Raw genomic sequence first — 22,399 nt, 5'->3', positions numbered from 1 at the left:
TGAAAATAGTTTTAAGGAGATCATGCCAACCATTTGATAATCGTGACCGAGTATAAACTACGTTCCATTGACAACCATAGAGCCTCTGAGATGTAGCCTCATCTGAATATTCTCTTAATACCACAGTTTCTGGCCTCACCATATCTAGCAAAAGTTGAATTAGACATGTTTGTGTAGCACTGTGTCCACAAAGATTTAGGAGGAGCTTCTGTAAAAGTTCTTTATCTAATGGCTGGACACAGGAAAAAAATGAAATTAAGACAATTTTTTTTTTTGAAAGGGAAAAAATTACAAGATAAAGCATATATATGCAAATACAAAATATGAGAGAGTTTTGAAATTTCATAAATATATCTGCAATCAAAGTAGTTATTTTTGGCAGTACAGATTAGTTTTTGGTAGCAGCGGACAGATGTTCTAGTCTGTATAGTGTCTATGAGGCTAAGGAACACATTTTCTCCAATACACAGAAAAGGTTTCACAAGAAATGTCTTAATTAGATTAATTAGCCAATTATTAAATATTTTCCTCAGTCAAACTTAGGAAAACTTGTTAATTAAATCAGATTAATTGAGGTAAGTTGATTTTTCTCAAGGGACTTCCGGAAAAGTCACTTGATGGGGTCAAGATGATCTTAGTCATCGATTGAGATTAGATCATGGCCGATGGTTGTCCAACGAGAGATTATAAGAGCAAGTCAATGGGGCTTTGGAGATCACTCAGAGATAGTGAATTGCAATGATAGCAAAGGCTTAGAGGGAGACACCAGCAGCGGGGTTTCAGCAGAGAGATTGGGAAGCAAATTTCCGAAGAAATTCACCACAGAGATTCCAGCATTCCAGGAGAGGAAGGGAGGCCGAATTATTCTGTAGAGAGGTCGTACCAGTTAGTGCAAATTAGCCAGTGCGCAGAGCTGGGCAGCAATTCAATTTCCAGTTGCCAGAGACAAGTGCCGGAGGAGGTGCGAGTTGCTCAGTAAATTTGCAGGAGGCAAAGATCGTTGCCAGAGCTGATTTTTAGAGGCAACGCGAGTTCCAGATAGAGTAGTATGCATTTGTAGTGCAGCCAGTGGGTATAGCAGACAGGGAGTGCAAATTGCACTGAGGCTGAGTTAATTTTGCAAAAGGAAACTTAGGTTTCCAGATTGATTTTTCCAGTAGAGATATAGTTAGAGCTTTGCCAGTGAGAGGCAAGCTGATTGTATTTCTCAGTTATTCTGAATATTTATTAATAATATAAACCCTCATCTGCAAAATTGGTTTTCCCCACATTGGGGTTTTTCCAGGATAATTTGTCCAAAAATACCAGTATTTTGTGTGTGCAGCATTTCTCAGTTCCTGTATTTTGTGAAGATTGTAGTAATGAATTAATTGTTTTTTGCCGTAAATAAATTTTTGAAGACAAATAATCTCCAGTAGATAGAAGATTAAATTCTAGTTACTGCAATTAAGGAAATTTCACACAAGTCCAACCGAGGAATATGATAGTCTTGTACTTCAGTCAACTGCAAACTAAAAATCAAGCTAAAAACCAAACTCAATCCAAATTTGAATTTACACATAGCCTCTCTCTCAAGCAAAAGCACAACAACCTGAAGTCCTTAGAACCCTTATATAAAGACAATCCAGTTTTGTAAGAATTAATATAGACAAAACAGATTATTGTAATATCTATCTTTCACCAATTATGATTTTAATGGATATCTATCCTTCAAACAGTTTTGCCACAAATGGCATCAGAGAAGTTAGTCATTGATTATGTATTCTTTCTGTCTATTTTTGCTTTTTCCGTCACTCATTCTTCCATTGTGTAAATCTACTTCATTTTTTTTGCTTCTTCCATCCAACTCCATTATTTCATCTTTCTAAATCAGAGACAAAGAACAAATATAAACAGAAAAAAAAAATTGATTAGCATGCTCTTTTGCCTTTCATCCATATGCCTACAGTTTTCCTTATTTTCAAGTTTGAGCAACTATTATCTGCACTCAGATCCATCTTTGAACAGTAATTAATAAAACTAAAAACAATAATCTATTCCATCCAGGATTTTTTGTCTATTCATTCAACCTCCCTGTTGTGCCCCTGTTCCGTTAGCCACTTCAATTTTTATTTGTTTGTTGTCACCCCCTTTTTAATTGAGAATTCTCTCCTAGTTTTGTTTCTACTCCCACCAAATACCATAGAACCATTGCTAATCCATTATTTTTCCCATGTATTCTTCTTTTTTCTACCCTGTAATTCTGTCTGACACTGCTGGATTTCTGCCTGTGCTAAATCTGCCTTTCATTCATCTGTGTAAAGAAAACTCACAGCTGTCAGCCCAGTTGTATCTGCGTCTGAGAAACCCATGAACATCCGCAATATTAATTCCTCACCTATGTACTAACCACAAAGTCCTGGGTAAATTTGGAAGAATAGATACTCCCCAGTCGTGGCATCTTAGCCCAAGGGTAATCTCCGTGATTTGTGAGCCATATCTACTATATTGCAAAATTCCATGTAGTTAGGTGTTGCTTTGATATGGGCTACAATAACAATGTGAACACTGACATACAAGGATAGAAAACCAAAAAGGGAGAGCAAGCATGCAAGTGAAAAGGAGAGTACTGTGATGTATCCATACATGATATACGTTTCATTCTATAGTTATTTGTAGATGTAAAAATTGTTGAAGAGTGATTTAAGTTTGAGCAAGTCTCCTAAGGTTAGGTCAGTGATCAAGTGTGACCAAGCCCCCTATGAATTATGTACAATAGATTGGAAAATAAAGAAAATTGTGTAAACTACAATCATAATACAAAGTCTAACAAAGTCCACTAGGTACTTAAGGACTCAGTTTCATCAATTCCTCCTTACTGAGAGGATATCATCCCCAATTTCTGTAAATGGTACCACTTTCCGATGAAGGACAACATGGTTGGAAGGAGTTATGTGTTCGTTGGAATGTCCTGACAGAATACTGCTTGGTGAACCCTTGCTGAAATGTGACCTGGTGCACCATTAGTGTGTGGCAAGAAGAAGAATTGCTCTGTGCTAATTTGCTAAAGCATCTTGCTTACCATGGACTGCTGAAGGGTAGGTGAAGGGTTGAGTCTGATTTACAGCATATTTTTCGTGATGATTTGAGTAGTTGGCAGTTCCAATTTTATCATGCCAATTTGATATAATAGTAGGCAGAATTATTTGGGTGAATTGACTAAGTAAAGAGAAATCTAACAGGGGCAATTTGTAGCTGGTACAAATCTGCTGTAGTAAGATCAAATTCAATCTGATTTGTACTTCAGCATGTGTAATGACCCACCTCAAGTTATAGGGAACATAGAAATATTAGCATGCATATGATAGCTACATATGCATATATCGCATGTACTGCACTAGTATATGCACTAATCAATTATGAAAAGTCCAATTATAGGGTAATGAGTTAATTACTGAAGTACTGGGTAAATACCTAACTCACTAGAATATAATGAATGTATTGTGAGGTAAAAGTTATACATCCCACTATCATAATATAACTAATATATTGTTCAAAGGAAAGTAAAAGCATTGGCTTATGCAAATAAAAGAGAATTATATTATATATATTATTTACTATATTAACTGGGAGAAATTATATATATTAACTAAAAGAAGAAGATTAATTAATTAATTATTAATTGTTTTAGAAAGTATATATATAAAATAAATTTACAATATATAAAGTAACAAACTTTAATCAAAATATAAGTCAATAAAGGGGAATTGAAGTAGAACTGTTAAATTCAAATATATATATGAAACTCCTAAGACTTCATTGCCTCATAAAACTCACGATTGTTCCATATGACATCATTTAAAGGTGACCGCCTCTAGAAAACTTTTTGAGATGCTAGATAACCGACTAAAGGAAGGAAACCTTATTATAATTGGAGGGCGGTGAAATTTTGGGGTTATAAGAAGGGAAAGGGGGTCTAGATAGGGGGTATCAATCCAAAGGGAAGCAAAGACAAAGGCAGGAATTCTTAGAGAACCACAATTGGGAGATTTGAGTTATCGTTCTTGGAATTTTGGGCATGAGGGCCAGAAAGCCTCCATTTTGAAGGTTTTTGGGTCTAGGAACCATTACCGCTCAAACTAGCAGGGGACCTAAAGGAAAATGCTAGAACAAGGGAAACAAATGGAGACTTAGCCCACTGTCACCTCATCTAAGGCTCCCTACTATTTACGGACTTTCACCGATGGGAGGAGACCCGGTATATTATGGAGTCACCAATGAAGGATGAGTGGATGCAGAGTGACCCAAATGATCTCTTTCCAGAAGAGGTTGAAGGATAGAACTTGCTTGCTTTCTAAGCAAGGTACAAGGTCTTCTAGGAAAGGACTGAGAGGATTTGAGGGTTAGGTTTAGGGAATATGATTCGTGAAAGAGTTTCCCAATCCCTAAAATCCCTATTGAGATTGATATCCTGAATGGTTCTTGAAGAATTGTCTTTTCAAAGGAACGGGACCACACGAGACCAAGTGGACCCAGCCTAGGTTAGGAGGTAAGAGTTTAGCAACCAATGATGTTCTTAACCTAGACAAGGTGGGGGAAAGGATCAAAGAAAGAATATTCACTCAAAGGTGTTGAATTGATCCTATGAGGTACTAGCTTTGGGGATACTACGACAAAGTTTGATCTCGAAGCAAGGGCTTGGCTTTTCTCACCACTCCACCATCAGAATGGCTTCAAAATTGGAGGAGGCTTTGAGGAGACACTAGCGCAGGAGGGGCTAGGAGATCGAAATTTTTGGAGGGCTATCTTATCGGGAAAATGATGCTCAAGATAACCCAACTTGGATAGACCTAGAAAAGGTGAAAAAGAGTTTATTTTAGGTGATCACCTCTTGGTAGATCAGTGCCTTAGTCTTGGGAGAATTGCTATGGTAAATATGAATGAGGACCTTTGGTTCCTGGTCAAGGAGGCCTCAAGACCACTTCGCTAGCCTTCTAGGTCAAAGAGACGCAATCTCATAGCTTTTATACTTCGATGTGCAAAAGGTGATGGCTTCTCAAGATGAATTCATTGATAGAATTACCCCTAGGAGATTTCATTCAAATTACATGGCCCATACATTGAGAGATGTTATATAGATACAAAATTCCACAATTTAAGCAGTAAATTCATGCAACAATTAGCCCTAAAAATAGTGGAAATCCTAATACAATGTATATGGCAAAGTAAAACAATAATAGCATTAAAAGCATGTACTTACATGTAATAGAGTATATCCAACCATCCACAATTTGACAATAGAGAAGCTCCAAGACAAGATAAGCCAAATCCACATATCAAAATTCATCCATAAAGCTCCAATTCATCTTCCACGAAAAAGTGTGAAATTCTCAAGAGAGAGAAGAGATCCAATCTAAAGTGATGATGTGCAAATTACCTCATCTCACTTGTATTTATAAACTAATGAGGAGTTCGAATTAGCCTCCTTGGCCTACATAAGCCCCAAAAATAAAATAATGTTATAATAATCGAACTTTTGGTGACAAGCCCACCAAACTAGCTCACAAATGAAAGAATAAACCTCTCAAGAGCTCAAATAATAATCTCTACATGTCGTAGGGTCCTCTAAGAGGCCTAACGGGGTCCATGGGTGCCATAATGAAGAGTAGGACCCTCAAAAGTGATGGACAAGGGGTTGGCCCCTTGTTCTCCAAACAATAAACCTGTGGTGCTCCCAATGGGTATGGGGACACAATAATAACCTCATGGGTATCCATATGAGTTGAGGATGCATGTAGATCGTCTGCAAGGGCTCTGATGATGGTGTAGGAGATGCCACATCATCCTACGAGTCCTGGGTCAATTTCCAAGTGTATGGTACATATGTGGGGCCGGCTGGGCAAAGGTGAACCAGGTGCATCATCCTCGTCCAATGGGAGTATCTCGAGCATCTCTGATCATCCTCGGGGATCCATGGAGTGTTGTCTACTGCTATGAAGGCCCATGGCTCTCAACACACACCCTACATGTGCCAATGTATCCCTCTAGAGGATTAGGACCCCGTATAGGGAGACCAAACCCAAGATGGAAACCATCTGCAATCCTGCATAAGATCCAATGTGTCCCCTAGCCTTCCAATACAACAAGTCATTAGGGAAATCAAGTAAATGAACTTACCAACCATGGACCACAGGTGGGGACTTCATAATGGCCCGCCCTTCCATAATGGGCTTCGAGATGTGCCAATGTCTCCTAGACTCCAAATGGGGTTAACCAAGTATCCTATTAGGTGGTTTCTACTTTTAAAGGGGATAATATTTTCAAGGTACATCCCTCAAAAGGAGGTGGCATGTGACAAATAGGTGAATGAAGTAGGAGATGAGAAGGGGCAGCCCTGGGTCACATGCTGGGGTACAAGGGTAGCTAATAAGATGGAAGCCCATAGTTGGGTTTATAACGTATAGGAAAGAGCAATGTTAGATGGCTTGACACCTCTCCAACACAATAAAGAGGACGTGTAGTGGAAGGCCTTTGGCCCGTCCATCTCACCAACACGAATTTATCTCAATTGATATTTGTATAACTATGAATTCACTACCCATTCGCCATCTTCTGTAGCAAACAACTTCTATGCAGAAGCTTCTGTAGCAATAGCTTCTAGAACGGAAACTTTCGTATCAATAGCTTCTATGGCGGTAATTTTTGTGAAAATTCATAATCCTCAAGGAACCCCTACTGTAGCAAATCTGAATCTACTTCACCTACTTGATTTTAATATACATTCATCAAGTTATTCTCTAAATATTGAAGCAAATTACTTCTACAACCTACACTACTTTAATATTTGATTACATGAAATGGAAAACTGAGCAAAGAACAAGATACATAAGACAATTATTTTTGGACAAGATAGTCCCCGAAAAAACCCAATGCGGAAAAACCGGTGCAGCAACTCTGAGGGTTTTCTATTATTAAGCAGTAATTCTGAATACAATGTTGGTTGCTTTCCCGGCAAACCAGTGACAGAGAAAATACAAAGACGGAAAAACTGATTGAGTTTTACCTCACTTCACTCGGCAGATTGCAACTGATCCGGCAGCAAAACTGGCTAACCCCGGCTACTTCTACATTGGCCCTGCGTAGGCCCTGCGTCAGCCCTACAGGCTCTACGTAGCTATGTCTTGTCTCTTCTGCCACTGCGTCAGCCCTACAGGCTCTATGTCAGCTCTGCGTTGTCTCTTCTGCCCACTGCGTCAGCGTTCTCGGTTGTTTCGTCAGTTCCAGCTTTCTACGTGGAGGGCAGCTTATGCTTCTGCGTTGGCCCTTCTGGCTCTGCGTCAAGCCTGCGTGGGCCCAGATTGGCCCAGCGTCAGTCCTCTTAGCTGTTGCACTGCCTCCAGTAGCTTCTCTCTGCCTCTCTGTCAATACTCTTGAACTATCCCTGCCCCTCTATTGCAACTGATCGCTCAATTCGAATTCTCAACTTCCTAGCCCTAGAAATCGAACTCGAGATCAATTTGTTCTCTCCTGTGTGTGTTTCTAAATGAACCCCAAGCCTCCTTCTTATACTTTTCTCGTTGAGACTTCAACGGCCAAGATTAAGTCTCTAATCAATGGCTAAGATTAAAACATGACTTGATCCACCTTCTAGATCATTCTCACACATATTTTGATTAATATCATTAATATTTTAATTTTCCTAAGTTTAGACTTAGGGACCCGATTAAAAATATTAATTATTTTAATAAAATACAATCCGGGTGGAATTTCACCAAACGGTTTTGGGTTCTTTAGAACCCATGTGCCTTAGCATCTCCACCAATTTTCATGGCTATAGCACATCCGAGCTACCAAAAACTAACACTCCCTCTTAGCGAGGAAATTGCTCTAGCAACAATGTCCAATTGCATGCTGCTCTATCTCTGAAGCACCTCCTTTCCGCACTATTGTTGCCACCAACACTACGTTGTTGTTGCAACTGTACTGCTACCCATGACACTGCCACTGGCACTGCTGCATCTATACTATAGCTCCCTCTCAAATGTTGCATCTGTTATGCTACTACCACTGCCACTACTAACATTGCATTCGTACTGCGACTCAGTTGCTGAGAGAAGCAACTAAAAAACATCCAAAATTAACTGAACTTAACTATGTTCAGCATAATACCATGAATGTTGGAATCTGACTACTCTAGTCTCTGACCCTCTGAATCTTCTGCGTTGTTGCTGACTTCTGCATTGTGCCATCTAAACTGCTGTCAACCTTACTCTGCGCTAATCAGTCTCTGGTCTCAGGCTACTGCATCTATCCTCCAAACAATCCACTGCATCATCTGACACTAAGTCCATCTCGCTACTGTTGAATCTTGGGCTCCCATAGCAAGGAATTGATCCAAGAGGTGGACTCCTCAAGGATCCTGCCCACATGTAGTCCTCCCGACTACAGCTCAATATCACCCCATTCCCCTCTGGGAGATGCGTGGGCACTCATGGAAAACTCATCTTCATCAATCTTTGCTAGAGCATCTTTAGGATCATGTTTCTCATCCTTATCCTTTTGCTTCAAAGGACACTGGGATGCAAAGTGGCCCATCTCGCCACATCTGAAACATTTCACCTTTGAAATGTCCTTCTTCCACTTCTGCTTCTACTGTCCCTTTGATGTTAGAGTTGCGTTCTGCTCCTCCTCCTTGGTCTTCGTGCCACTCCCACTATTGCCATTGAGTGTTGACCTTTACAATGTCCCTCCTTAATTCTTCCTGTTGAAGAGTTGCCCACATCTCCTCCCATGAAAGTAGTCTTTCCCTGCCCAATATACTTTGGACGAAGACTTGCCATTCATCCGAGACTCCATTCAGGGTTGTCCTTACCATCGCGATAGACTGAGGAGTAGACCCCACTGCAGCAAGTTGGTCTTTGGTGTCCTGAAGATGTTGAAGATAGGAGTTAACTCCTCCCTTTTGCATCAATGTCCGCTGCAACTTTTGTTCTATGTACATCTTCCGTTGTTCGAAAGAGCCTTCATACAATGAAGACAAAGCTTCCCACATCTCTTGGGTTGTATCCTTGCCCTGCAAGTGTGAGACCACATGATCTCGAACTCCATCGAGTATGAACCTCTTTGCATTCCCTTGCTCGGCCTTGTACTTCTTCTTTTGATCATTGTTAGCAGGAACAACCACAACACTCTTGACGTAGGCTTCGAGATCGTACTCCTCCAGAACAGCTAAGATTCTGGTCTTCCATATGACATAGTTGGAAGCTCCTTCCAACCTGTCCTGATCTCTGAGCCCATGCGATGCCATCTCACCCAACTGTCGAACTGACTCCTCTAGTCACTACTCAGCACTGCTCATCTGCCTAGCAAGTGAGAAATTCGAACTTTTTGGCAAAAAGTTCTCTAAGGAGAAAATTCCCCTTCTATGTGTCTTCGCTCTTTTCCGACGAATTTCTGCCCCAGCAGACACTGCTCCCTTCAAGCACTGCAGTCTGCGCTGAGGCTTTGCGTCACTCCCTCTGCCTCTGCAAACTCACGAACTGGAAATCGTACCTCTGTTGACTCTCTCAGAGAGAGATTTCCTTAGAATCTCTGCTTTCCCGGCAAGGACTGCGCAATCCCTTCAAGGGGATTCGAATTTCTACCAAATGCAGCTATTGGTCTCTCTGCTCAGCGTTGGATTTGCTCTTCCTGTTTCAAAATCAACTTGGCTCTGATACCATGTGAAAATTCCAAATCCTCAAAGAACCCCTACTGCAGCAAATCTGAATCTACTTCACCTACTTGATTTTAATATACATTAATCAAGTTATTCTCTGAATACTGAAGCAAATTACTTCTACAACCTACACTACTTTAATATTTGATTATATGAAACAGAAAACTGAGCAAAGAACAAGATACATAGGACAATTATTTTTGGACAAAATAGTCCCCGAAAAAACCCAATGCGGAAAAACCGGTGCAACAGCTCTGAGGGTTTTCTATTATTAAGCAACAATTCTGAATACAATGTTCGTTGCCCTCCCGAAAAACTAGTGACAGAGAAAATACAATGGCAGAAAAACTGAGTGAGTTTTACCTCACTTCACCCGCAAATTTCAGCTGATCCGGCAGCAAAACTGGCTAACCCCGGCTACTTCTGCGTTGGCCCTATGTAGGCCGAATGTCAGCTCTGCTCTGTCTCTTCTGCCCACTGCGTCAACTTTCTCAGTTGTTCCGACAGTTCCAGCTTTCTGCGTGGAGGGTAGCTTCTACTTTTGCGTTGGCCCTTTTGGCTCTGCGTCAGGCCTGCGTGGGCCCAGATTGGCCCAGCGTCAGTCCTCTTAGCTGTTGCACTGCCTCCAGTAGCTTCTCTCCGCCTCTCTGTCAGTACTCCTGAACTATCCCTGCCCCTTTGCTACAACTGATCACTCAGTTCGAATTCTCAGCTTCCTAGCCCCAAAAATCGAACTCCAGATCAATTCTTTCTCTCCTGTGTGTGTTTCTAAATGAACCCCAAGCCTCCTTCTTATACTTTTCTCATTAAGACTTCAACGGCTGAGATTAAGTCTCTAATCAACAACTAAGATTAAAACATGAATTGATCCGCCTTCTAGATCATTCTCATCAATATTTTGATTAATATCCATTCATATTTTAATTTTCCTAAGTTTAGACTTAGGAACCCCATTAAAAATATTAATTATTTTAATAAAATACAATCCAGGTGGAATTTCACCAAATGGTTTTGGGGTTCTTTAGAACTCATGTGCCTTAGCCTCTCCACCAATTTTCATGGCTAGAGCACATTCGAGGCTACCAAAAACTAACACTTTTCATAGCAACAAATTCTGCGATAGGAGCTTCCTCAGCAACAACCCCCATAGTAAACAACTATTGTAACAACTCCTATAAGAAAGTTCTTACTCCCTGTCAAATAATAAAGGATGCCCAACTATAAGGAATCAACCTAACAAAGTAAATACATCAACCAACAAGTAGAATTAGTGCTCCAAGATATAAAAGGAGTCGCCCTATGACAAGATAACACTCAATCTGATGTCTAAGTTGACCAGCAGCAAGGCAATGTTTACTGGATGGATTTAAACACTTGATAGCAAGGAAAATGCCCAGGGTGGATTTTACGCCTAGCAACTCCAAAAACACATCTGGAGTTTGATTTAGAAACCCAACAACTCTATAAAACGCCCAAGGGCAAATTTATACTCACAACAATAAAGAAAAACATTTGGGGGAGAACCTGAATTCTTCACAACATGGAAAAACATTTGTGGATGTAATGACCCACCTCGAGTAATAGGAAACATAGAAATATTAGCATGCATATGATAACTACATATGTATATATCGCATGTACTGCACTAGTACACATATTGGCTAACATTGAAAAATGTTTAAGGTAATAAAATTATTATTGAAATAAATTCCTAACTCACCAGAATATAATGAATATATCAAGTAGGGTATTTGATAGGTATGCCACCATTATATATATTATATATATAATGCAATGGATTATGAATTAAATGTAATTAATTTATAATTTAACCTAACTAAAGTAAATAAACTAATTTATTAATTTTTAATTAAAGTGATTTAATTAACACATAAGTAAAGTAATTTAAATCAAAACAAGATAATGATAAATTATAAATTAGATAAATAAATGACTATACCCAAACGAATAATTAAAAGACTATACCCAAACACTCCATTTAATAAAATTCCACCGTCTCTAAACAAAGGGACATCGAAGAAAAATAAAAGAGAACGAGGGGGGGCATGAAGGGGGATTCAGAATTTCTAGTTTCACGGATGCAGGAGGAATGGTGGAGAGAGTCACAAATAGAGAGTGAATACTGAGTCTTGATTGTTCTTGGGGTTTTGGGCACGGGGCCAGAGTGCTTCAATTGTGAAGTATTCTAGAACTGAGCACTGAGGTTGTGCCCAGTTTGGCAGGGAGGATTTCGTCATTTTGGTAACGAGGGAAAAATTGAAGCTACGACAGCTCGGGATCGACTTCAAACGTCGAAGTCAGGTATGTATTTGTGTATTAAATTGGTAAATTCTGCTTTAAATATCACTGTCTGGATTCTGAGCATCGAATTTGTTAAACTTAGTTAATTTTCCCAAATCTGGGCTTCACATGGGACAAGTTTGGACCCTCAGCGGCTTGGAAAAATGTTTGGGGATGTGAGTTTGGACTCTCAACAACTTGGAAAAATGTCTTGAGGACGAATTTGGGCTCTCGGCAACTTGGAAAAGAAATTGGGGACGAATTTGGAATCTCAACAACTTTGCTCCTCACAAAATACAAGCAGCATTACTCTTCTTTCTCAGCCAACGAACCCCTTCTCCATCTCCAAGATCCAGCATATAGGAGGTAGGCTTAGCTGCGGGAGCTGGAAAGTCAAGCATCCCCAACCCTTCAGCTTCCCCACCAAGCTCATTTATCCTCCTCTATTTTTATCTTTTGTCATTTTGTACATGGAGGGAAGGTCTATGAGAGTTTATTTCAATACATCAATTATTTTACTTTTTCAATAATACTCTTCCCTAGCATCACATCTTATGAGTTTGCCTTATGTCTTGATTATATGTAGTGTTGGACACTATACATGATGGCATTGGGACCTTCACACCAACAAACTGGTCTCCTTCATCATCCATAGCCTCAAACCTTGCCAGTGTCGTTCATCGTAGAGCCTGCACCATAGCCAATTGTTTTTATTCACATCCAATTCGGATCAGGAGGCCATAGGTCACATCTTCAAATCTGTTTGGGCCCCTCAGGGTTATTAGCTACTATTGTGACTAGCAATTGAGCGACCCTCTATTCAGATATTCCAGGCTCAATCAGTTGACTCATCCACCTATGGCATATTGCCAATCGGGAGGCCATAGGTCAAAGATTCAAGTCTGGACTCTGGTTGAATCAGTCGGGTTTACCAGTTGCTATTGTGGTTGGTGGTTGACTCACCTTCTATTTGGATATTCAGGGAAGAAGGGACAGAAATATATATATATATATATATAGATTGTCGTCCCTATTCCTTCCATCCCCTAAAAAATTTTAGGATGTTATCTAGCCCATCTGGGGACCCTTTCGCCCATCATGTTGTTCCAGAACTCATGAGAAGAGGTTATATCCATCTAATAATAGGCTATTAGTGCATATCTCTTTTGTAAGTTCTGTTAGATTAGCACATATGCAAATCTCTTCATAAAATAGCACAGTTAACTAAATAATTATTATTAATATGATATTAATAATAAGTTAGTATAATTATGTGTTAGCACTTCATAGTCCCCGAAACACAGATCATATTTGCTAAACATTGAAGGAACAGTGAACATCCATTTGCAAACTACAACTGTAGTCTTTAGCTGTTTCAGAAGGGAGAATACAAATAAAAGTCTTCAATTTTGGGTATTCATGGTACATTTGCAAGCTTAAAAGCATCATTTATTTCACCTATTCCAGCATCCTATTCAATGTAAACAAACTTCAGTAAAATAAAATAACCTTCAAGTAGTTATGAAAGAAGCAATAATTGATCGACTCATTTCAAAGTTCATGGAGCAGATGATGACACAATCATGGAAGAATAAGCTTCAATGGAACAGGTAAACAGCATATCCATCTCTTAAGTTCTTAACACAGGTACATATTAAAATCTTAAGTGTGAGGATTAGGAAAAGTACATACCTGAGCTAGCCTCAAAAGCTGGAGCAGTGATTTCAGAGCAACAGTATCTACCAAAGACTTCCCTTCAACTTCCTTCACCTCTACACTATTGATAAGTGAGGAACTGAGCTTGCTCTGTAATGAGAGACCAACACTGTCAACAGTACCTGGGTCTATTTCTGGTTGGCCATTGTATACCATACCGTTTTCTCTGCCTCTAGGCCTATGGTCCTCTCCAAAGAGACTATGATCCTGATAGTGACTCCTTGCTCTGTCCCTTAGCATTTGTGCTTCAGCAAGCAGTGGTGATGGCAGGGCAGCAAGAACTTCTTCTGAGGAAGTCAAAAGAACCTGCATTAACAATGTAAATAAGACCTGAATATTTGTATGAGTATGAAAAACCAGTGCATGGTACCAAGAATGAGGTAAAAGGCAGTAACCTCTTCACGTAGATCAGCAGGTAAAGTAGCAATAAATGAAGCATTGTCCATATCAACACCCTGGCCTTCAGCTTCATGAGCTTGGAGAACTCTTAGAGAATGTTGTTGTGCCAAAACCTCTGCTTGGATGTCTGGAGGAAGAGCTGCCAAAAACTCAGGATCAATTTCTTCTGCAGGAGGTCCATAATGTGCAGCTGGAACAGGTTGAGCATGCTGAGAAGCTAAAACTTCAGCCCTAAGATCCTCTGGAATTGCCTCTAGGAATGTAGGATCAATAGCATTAGCATCTGAATCACCATTGTTTCTATCAACTTGTTCACCCTCAATACCAATGTCAACAAATCCTTCAACTTGTTGAGGAGGTGCTTCGTTTGATGTGTGATTTGGATCAGCAGCTGCCTCTTCATCTTCATTATCTAGGACTGTTCTTTCTATTTCTTCATCTAAATTAAGAGCACCTGCTTCATTTCTTTTTCCTGGTGCTGTATCTGAAACACCAACATTGGAAGCTCCCACACTTAGAATTACGGGTTCCCTCTCAGTTTCTGGGAATCCATATGCACTTCTACTCTCCACTCCAAAAGAATCAAGACTTTCAAGTTCAACGGTCATTGTACCATTTGCCTGACTCTCTTGACATCCATACACTAAATCATGTGCACCTGGAGTTGCTGGCATCTGAGCAATTGGATTAAGTTCAATTTCTGGATGTCTATTTGCACTTCCAGTTTCAACTCCCAAACCACAAGAACTTTGACCTATAATAGAAACAATTCCAACACCATCTTGACATCCCGAATCTGAACTTCTTAACAGTGGTTCACCACCTTCCCCTGCTAATGCAGCATCCACCTCAACTCTATTTTGAATAATGAACTCTGTGAATCCAGACCTATTGCCTTCAATATTTTCAGTCTCTTGAGTCACTGCTGCTGTGACTTCAGTCACTTGAGATTCTCTATATTGTTGTTCACTAGTGCTATTCACTGTCAAGATGCTTTGAGAGTCAGCATCTCCTAGAGGTATAGTTATTTGCAGTCTTTCATCATGATGATTTGTACTATCAACCAACCCCTGTCCACGATGATCATTAACTTCAGTTAAGTTACACAACTGATGAATAAATTGCTCCTCTACTGCTTGGGCCATGACTGCAGCTTGATCCCCTGCCTGTGCTCGACCATTGTCAGTCCACCGGCCATCTCCTAGAGCTCTTCTTCTTATTGAATACAAAGGATTGACACGAAACTCATGTGAAGATAGTGAACCTCCAACCCTGTGGTCACCAAAAGGAAAAGCCCTGGCCTGTTCAGGGGGTTGAATAGGAGCATCAGACATGTAAAAGTGAGCAACATTAAAACTCCCAACAGATACAGCATTTGCCTCTCTAGACATGCTTCCAGTAACAGCCCAGGTTAGCTGACTTGGATTGTTAGACAGGCTAGGCCTTCTAAGTAGAGGATGCTGAAAAGAACCTCCAAGATCCAATCCAGATTGCTCAACCCTAGGTCGCTGGCGATGGTGATCAACAGCAACTGATCGATTAAGGCCAAAATAATCATTGACATGGACTCCCTGAAAATGTTCTGCAGAAATTTCTATGAAATTACCACCCCCAATAAGCCGCAATAACTGCAACTGATCTAATCTATCTAGCCCTTCCCTCCACCTTACCTCAAGCACATGATTCTCATGAAAATTTTCATCCATTTCCTCAACTATATCATCCACATATTCATCCCTTGGAACATTATCTTCATGGTCCTCCATAGCTGTATCAGATAATGATATAGGAGCAGCACCTTCTTCTCCTCCATCCTCCTCATCACCATCATCATCTTGATTAACCTCTTCGACATTATCCTCGCCATCGTCACCCCTATCACCTTCTTCATCTTCTGCAGCAGTACCATCATATTCCTTGTGCCCAACTAGGAAAGTCATTTCAACAGCATCTGAACCATGCATAATGGCAGCTTCTTCAACTCCATGCATGAACAATCCATGTTCCACTATAGGGTGAGCCTCTACATTTCTATCCATTGCTGTAGCCACATCATGTTCAATGCCCCCATTCTGATTTTCTTCTTGACCCCTTGTTGTCTCAGATGTAACCTCTGTACTATGCCCTTCATTTTGTGCTAAAAAAGTCATCTGCTGCTCAACCCTCCCTGTATTTTGACCACACACTGGTTGGGATTCTTCACCATTATAAGGCAAGCTCGTCTGATCTTGTGTCCTTTCAACTGCAGCTAGAGACTTTTGTTTATTGCTACCTTCAGTCTTATAAACTTGCTGTCCAGAGTTAGCAGCTCTTGTTAAAACCTCCAAAGACTTCAATATAAGATTTACAATTTTAGGGACTTCTGGATGATCCAAGTCAATCACCTGAAGTGTACTTGTTAGAGCTTGAACCATCCCAGCATCAATCATTGTTTTTGCCATATCAGGAAAGTATCCTGGTGCTGTCATGTTTCCAGGTAAATGTTTTGAAAGAAGTGAAGTCACTAGATCAACAAAAGAAAGCAGCTTCCTATTAGGAAGCCGCACATGATTTAAATTTATTTTTTCAGAATTTGCATCTGCTGACAGTGCCCGCACAATCTCATCAACTACTCGTTTTCTTCCTTTCCTAGATCTACAACATAGAACAACCAGAAACCAAGAAGCTTTTTCAGACAACTTTTCTCGCCACTGATAATCATTTTCTTTCAATGTATCAAGATTGTATGGGAGAAGCACATGCAACACATGATACAAAAGCCCATTATGCCCTATGACGTCTGTTTCTGGGTGGCAAGGCCCACATCGCAGGCGACTCTCTGAATCACATTGCAGAACAACACCTGCTGCATGTATATACATAAGAAGAATATCACTCATCAACTTCAAAACAAATGTCATTTTTGCCAGCTCTGTAGAACTTTCAGAAACACCATCACCTGTTGGTTTCATTATCTCATCGACCTTTGATTTCCCTTTATCCTTGGAAGCACCTTCATCAACCTCCATACATACTGTAGGACCTGTACATGTTTCATGCTTGCTTACAAGTGGATGGTGAAGGATGATCTCCAGTAGATGGTATATCACTTGTGTAAAGCTACAAGGAACCTTCTTATGCCCTTTTGTATATTTAACCGAACCATCATCCATCCTCCCTAATTCCTCATGGACTTGCACATAATCAACAGGTGGTATACCATTCTCAACCTGTTCAATTGCTTCGGTTTTGTTTCTATCCTTTGCATTTTCTTTCTCTCTCCCCTTGTCCTTGTCCCTTTCTTTCTCCTTTAAAATGATATTGAGACTCCCCCCATTGGATTCTAACTGACAAACTGAGGTCGCAGCACGTATGAAAATTAAAGGATCTCTGGAAATAACTGGAGCCATAGATGTCAAGAATTGCCGAGGAGTGACAGAACCATCATGCTGATTTATAAGGCTCATTAGACTCTGCTGTATCTCCACCTGCATGGCAACTTGAAGAGTTTGAGGATCCTCAAGCAGGTGATGTATGATGGCCGCCACCACATTGTCAAAACCTGGGAATAAACAGCCTCTAGGAAGACTCAAAAGGTTAATCAAGATTCCCCTTTCAAGAAACTGAATTGCTATAAGATGTGACTTTGTTAGCCCAACACATAACTGAAGGACTGCCTGCATTGTAGTTGCAGGAACATGGTGTTGTATGAAATTACAAGCAATATCAAATGCCCTCTGATGCTCATCAATAGTCATGAAACCCAGTGTATTTTCTACAATCCCTGCAAATGGATTCTTATCCTGTTTACAAGTATTTAAATTCATGATTTTATCTTCTTTTGCAGAGACAGTAGTAGACAAAGTCGCATCTTCAGAAGCATTGACACGAGAATTTGCACCAGTTCCTGCTGCATCTGGACCATCTGGTGAAATTAGAGGATTACACTGCAACATGTGATCCAGTACTAGTAATAAAGCAGTCACCCACTTGGGAACTAAAATATTTCCACCTGCAGTATTTGTAGTATTGAAGTTCATCAAAATATCTAATGTAATGCTGACAATACCATTGTCTGCAGCTATTTTCTTTTCACTGCCATCCTCTGCCAGAACTAAAGCCAAAATATGAGAAATTGTACTTATGGGACCACTCTCTATTTCAGGACTATCCAGTTTAAAGAGCTTTAGCTTCTGAATAAGATGTGAAACTACTCTGAGACAATCTTGACCTCTATTTTGGTTACACAAAGTTATAATCAAATCAGTCAAGGGGAATGCTAGTAAATCTGCACTTTGTAACAGTTTCATAGAAGTAGCTAGTATGAACTCAACTGGGGGAGCTTCAGGAACTATAACTTCACTTTGTGCCTCTATCTCACTGGTATCATCCTTTGGGGACTCCACAGAACTATCCAATGATAAAGCAACAGCTCGTGCAAGATCATCACTTTCTTGCCCAGGCTCCTCAGGATGACTGAACAACCACTCCATGGCCATTTCAACGCTGTTTGATTCCACATGCCTTAAGGCTTCCTGTGCTCTTTCCCTTGAGAAGCCCATTTCCACAATCAAAGAGATTGCAGACTCATCAGGAGGAGGAGCCATAAAACGTTGATTTTCACTTACAGGACCTCCATTCCTGCTTTTCACATCACCTATGCCAGAATATATATGATTGATGATAGTTATCACAGATGTAATCAAAGTCGTGCTACAATAAGGGAACAATGAGTGGTTCCATAAATGAAGAACAGCATCTAGCACCTGAGCCTGTAACATATGGACAAAGGCCTCAGGGTCCCTTGGAGCAGAGCAAGATCCACCAGAAACAGTTTCAGCTAATAGTTGCGATACAGAGGATTGTGATAGAAGCATAGAAGAATTGACCAGGTGTTCCAAAAATCTGCAATAACTCTGTAAGGTCTCTAGCAACCATGAGCTATGCTCTAACTTGTCATACTCACGCTGCTTCACATGTTCAGTTTCCATAATCAACAGTGAGACTTGTGGAAGTGTCCCCAGCAGCTCACTTGTTGCCTTAAATGAAATGAGAAGCTCCTTAATAGTACCATATGCATGAAAATTAGTAACCATCGTCGTATTGCATACATGCCTTCTGTTATCATAAATAATTGCTGCCATGTCATCCACAACCTTTCCTAGGTACCGGCACTTTGCAGAGAGTGATGACTCCAGCCCTGATACATTAGAGTGCCCATTAAAGCTAAGACTGCCATGATAAACTTTGGCAAGGGCAGCTGCCAAGCTTTTTGCTGTTATACTGAACATTCCAATGTCAGTTCGTCGGCGATTGGGAGCAATTAATCCTTTCACAAGAGTGGTAAAAAATGAATGCAAAGAACATGCAAATCTGTTTAATATTTCATAGTCAAGGTCAGGAAAATGCTGTTTAGTCTCATAAATTTGGAATGTTTTTCCCAAACTTTTAGGACTTCCTATGTCAATCGGTGAAACCTCTGCATCTCGCTCAATATGAACAAGATGCCTTCTTCTTCTCCCCTCTTCTTCATAGTTCCTTGGACTGCAATACTGTAATGGTTCTCCTGGATGTATATTCAAAAGGTGTTCAGGTCCAACACCAGAGTGAGATGTCAGCCCATTCCTTATAGACACGTGATTTAAATTTCTAGCCAAAACTGTGTTTGTATCATTATCGCTCTCCCTACTTCGAATATTTGATGTTGTACACAGGCCTCTAGTATCTTCACCTTCAACCTCTTTCTCAGGATCCACCTTTGCATCACTTATGAGGGAAAGCTGCCAAAGTACTTCTTTGTAAATCTGCCCAATATCATTTATTATCTCTCCATTTGCAGATCCCAAATCAGGCATCATTGTTGTAGTATTTTTTAAAAGGAAAGTTGATAAAGACAGAATACTTTCAAGGACTGACATGCATCTTAATGTATTCAGTCGGTTTAATCCTTCAACATTTGACAACTTAGTTCCAGCCACAGATTCCAACAAGGCAATTGCCATCTCGAGCTTTTCTTTAAGATAAGAACAAACAGTTCTTGTAAGTGCAGAAGAGTGCTGAGGAGAGAAGTTCTTAAAAGCAACAGAGATATTCTGACCAATTGAAAATGACAAAGGAAAAAGAGGCAAACTACACAAATGCAAAATAGCCTCAATGCCCATTTTCTCGATAAATACCTTGCAAATATCTGAATTTTGAAGCACATTTTCTAAGAGTTGTGCAGCATTACTAATACATTCTGGAAGAAATACCTCGATATTTGAAGATGAATTTTCAACAGACACTTCAACTGCCTGCTCAGAAGTCTCTTGTGTTGATGAACCTCCTTCACCAACTGAAGTAGCTGTTCTCTCTTCCAAATCAATCTCCGTAGGAACAAGAGCAAAAGAACCACCAGACTCTAGAAAGAATGCAGATGCTTCAGTACTACATCCCATCTTTGAAATGATGTTTAAAATTTCAATCAACATGTCCACACCAGCCACTTGCAGAGAAGCAGCATGCCGCAACAGTGCAACTATGCCAGAAGAGATAGAACCAGGAGTATCACCTTTCAGAGCCTGTAAATAGGATCTAGAGGTGAAAATATTTACAAAGCATTGTAAAGCATTTCGATCTTTGATGGCCTCAATACCAAGGTCGTTAAGGCACAGAGAATCCAAACACTCTGGAATGCAAGTAACTGCTTCAGCAGAAGAAAGCACTCCAGCTATGATAGAATCTAGAAAAGCATTAGGAAGACCAGCAACATTCAGAACAGAAAAGCAAGTAGGGTCTTTGTGAATAAGATTACTCATCAGTTTTGATGCGAGTGAAAAAATCCCACCACCAAAGTCTCTTGCTCTTCTGAATATTGTACACAAACAAAATGGCAATGTGCTCTCGTGTGATCCATAAAAATGAGCTGTACTGCCAGGTGCAGATATTCCAAGAGATATAACCCGAAGCAAAGCTTTCATCAGCAGCCTCCTTTGATAAGAAACCAAAGGATGAGAATGAACTTTCTCTATGTGGCCAGCACTATTTATAGAGGAATTTTCCTTGCCATATAATTTCAATTCTTCTTCAGGTTTCCTTGGGACCTCCTCTACAAAAGAAACTTCCAATTTCAACCGTGCTATTGCATCATCTAAACCTCCCAAATCTCTGAACAATGTAGCAGCAGAACTACTATAGTCCATGAAAGCCTCAAGAATATGAACAGCAATACTTACCAAATGTATATGCTGTGGGTCCAACTCATTTAGGAAAGGCAACAAAGTAGGTACAAAACCGGCTTCCCATAGTGCAGAACATCCTGCAGATGATGAAACTATGACTGTGACAAGAGAGAGCAGGGCCTGAACTAAAGCAGTCGAACTGTTGGCTGTTCCACTGGTAACAGAACCAACTTCTTTCTGCATAAGGCTCGTTAAGGTATCATGATATCTTCCTGACATAATAGCGTTTAAAACTGTCATCCGGTGAGATTGTTCCTGGTACAGAGCAGTCAAGGCTTGGATTGCTATAATACGAATGTCTTCTGGGACTATATCTTCATAGGACAATAATGTCACAAGCTCACTCACAAACTCAGGTTCATTAACAAAGAAAGCAGCCAAGTCATCACCATCACTACTTGATTGTGCAAGCACTATAAATGCATAAAGACGAACAGAAACAAACTGTCGGCGAGTGACTAGGCATGGAAAGGCCCTTGCATAACGTACCCTTGTGATCAAAGAAAATCGTAGGGCAGGGGGCACATTGTATCGATGTACTAGATGTTTTAGAAGTTGAAGATCACTTTCAGAATGTGAAATCACGTCAGGAAGATGAATGACTTGTAATCCTGCTGTTTGCAGCTCATCATTTCCTATATCTTCCTTTGGAATACATTCATTTATATAAAATTCAAAGTGAAGATTGCACCCTACCTCATATGCAACTGGGTCACAGAAATTCTCAAGGGAGCAATCTATCAACCCAAGACCTTCTTCTTTAGTACCCCACCCTTGCAATAAGGCAAATAGCTTTGCATTGATAGAAGCATCTCGGGGTGAGCATTTTTCCATAGGCTTCTTTCTAAATGCAGCCAAAGTTTGTAAACTGGCTACAATTACATCTGCATCCGTAGAAGCGAGCAAAGAAGAAATATGTTGCTGCATTAAAAGCATACCAAATAGATATAAATTCAATCATAAACAAGTTTCTGCTACTTTGGCAAAAACAACCGGAAAATCACTAATTATAATTACAAAACATCTTCATAGCATTGCTTGCAAGACAAAAGAGAACTTTCTTAACTATAAGATGAGATAATTTTTT

General features: G+C 40.1%; 1 protein-coding gene across 1 annotated transcript in view; it reads right to left on the bottom strand.

Moving 5' to 3' along the window:
- LOC149205660 (E3 ubiquitin-protein ligase UPL1-like) overlaps positions 1-22,399 on the bottom strand; it is an 89,833-nt gene that overhangs the window by 4,339 nt on the left and 63,095 nt on the right. The window contains 3 exon segments of the mRNA XM_089395135.1: positions 31-232; positions 13,691-14,020; positions 14,110-22,233. Of these exon segments, the coding sequence (XP_089251261.1) occupies positions 31-232; positions 13,691-14,020; positions 14,110-22,233 (8,656 nt within the window).

This window comes from Pinus tabuliformis, chromosome 1_2 (genome assembly GCF_031772625.1).
Source record: "Pinus tabuliformis cultivar Carrire ecotype Pingquan chromosome 1_2, CPIR1, whole genome shotgun sequence".
NCBI lineage: Eukaryota > Viridiplantae > Streptophyta > Pinopsida > Pinales > Pinaceae > Pinus > Pinus tabuliformis.
The sequence above is the reverse complement of the archived record's forward strand: the minus strand, read 5'-3'. Positions and strand labels throughout refer to the sequence as shown.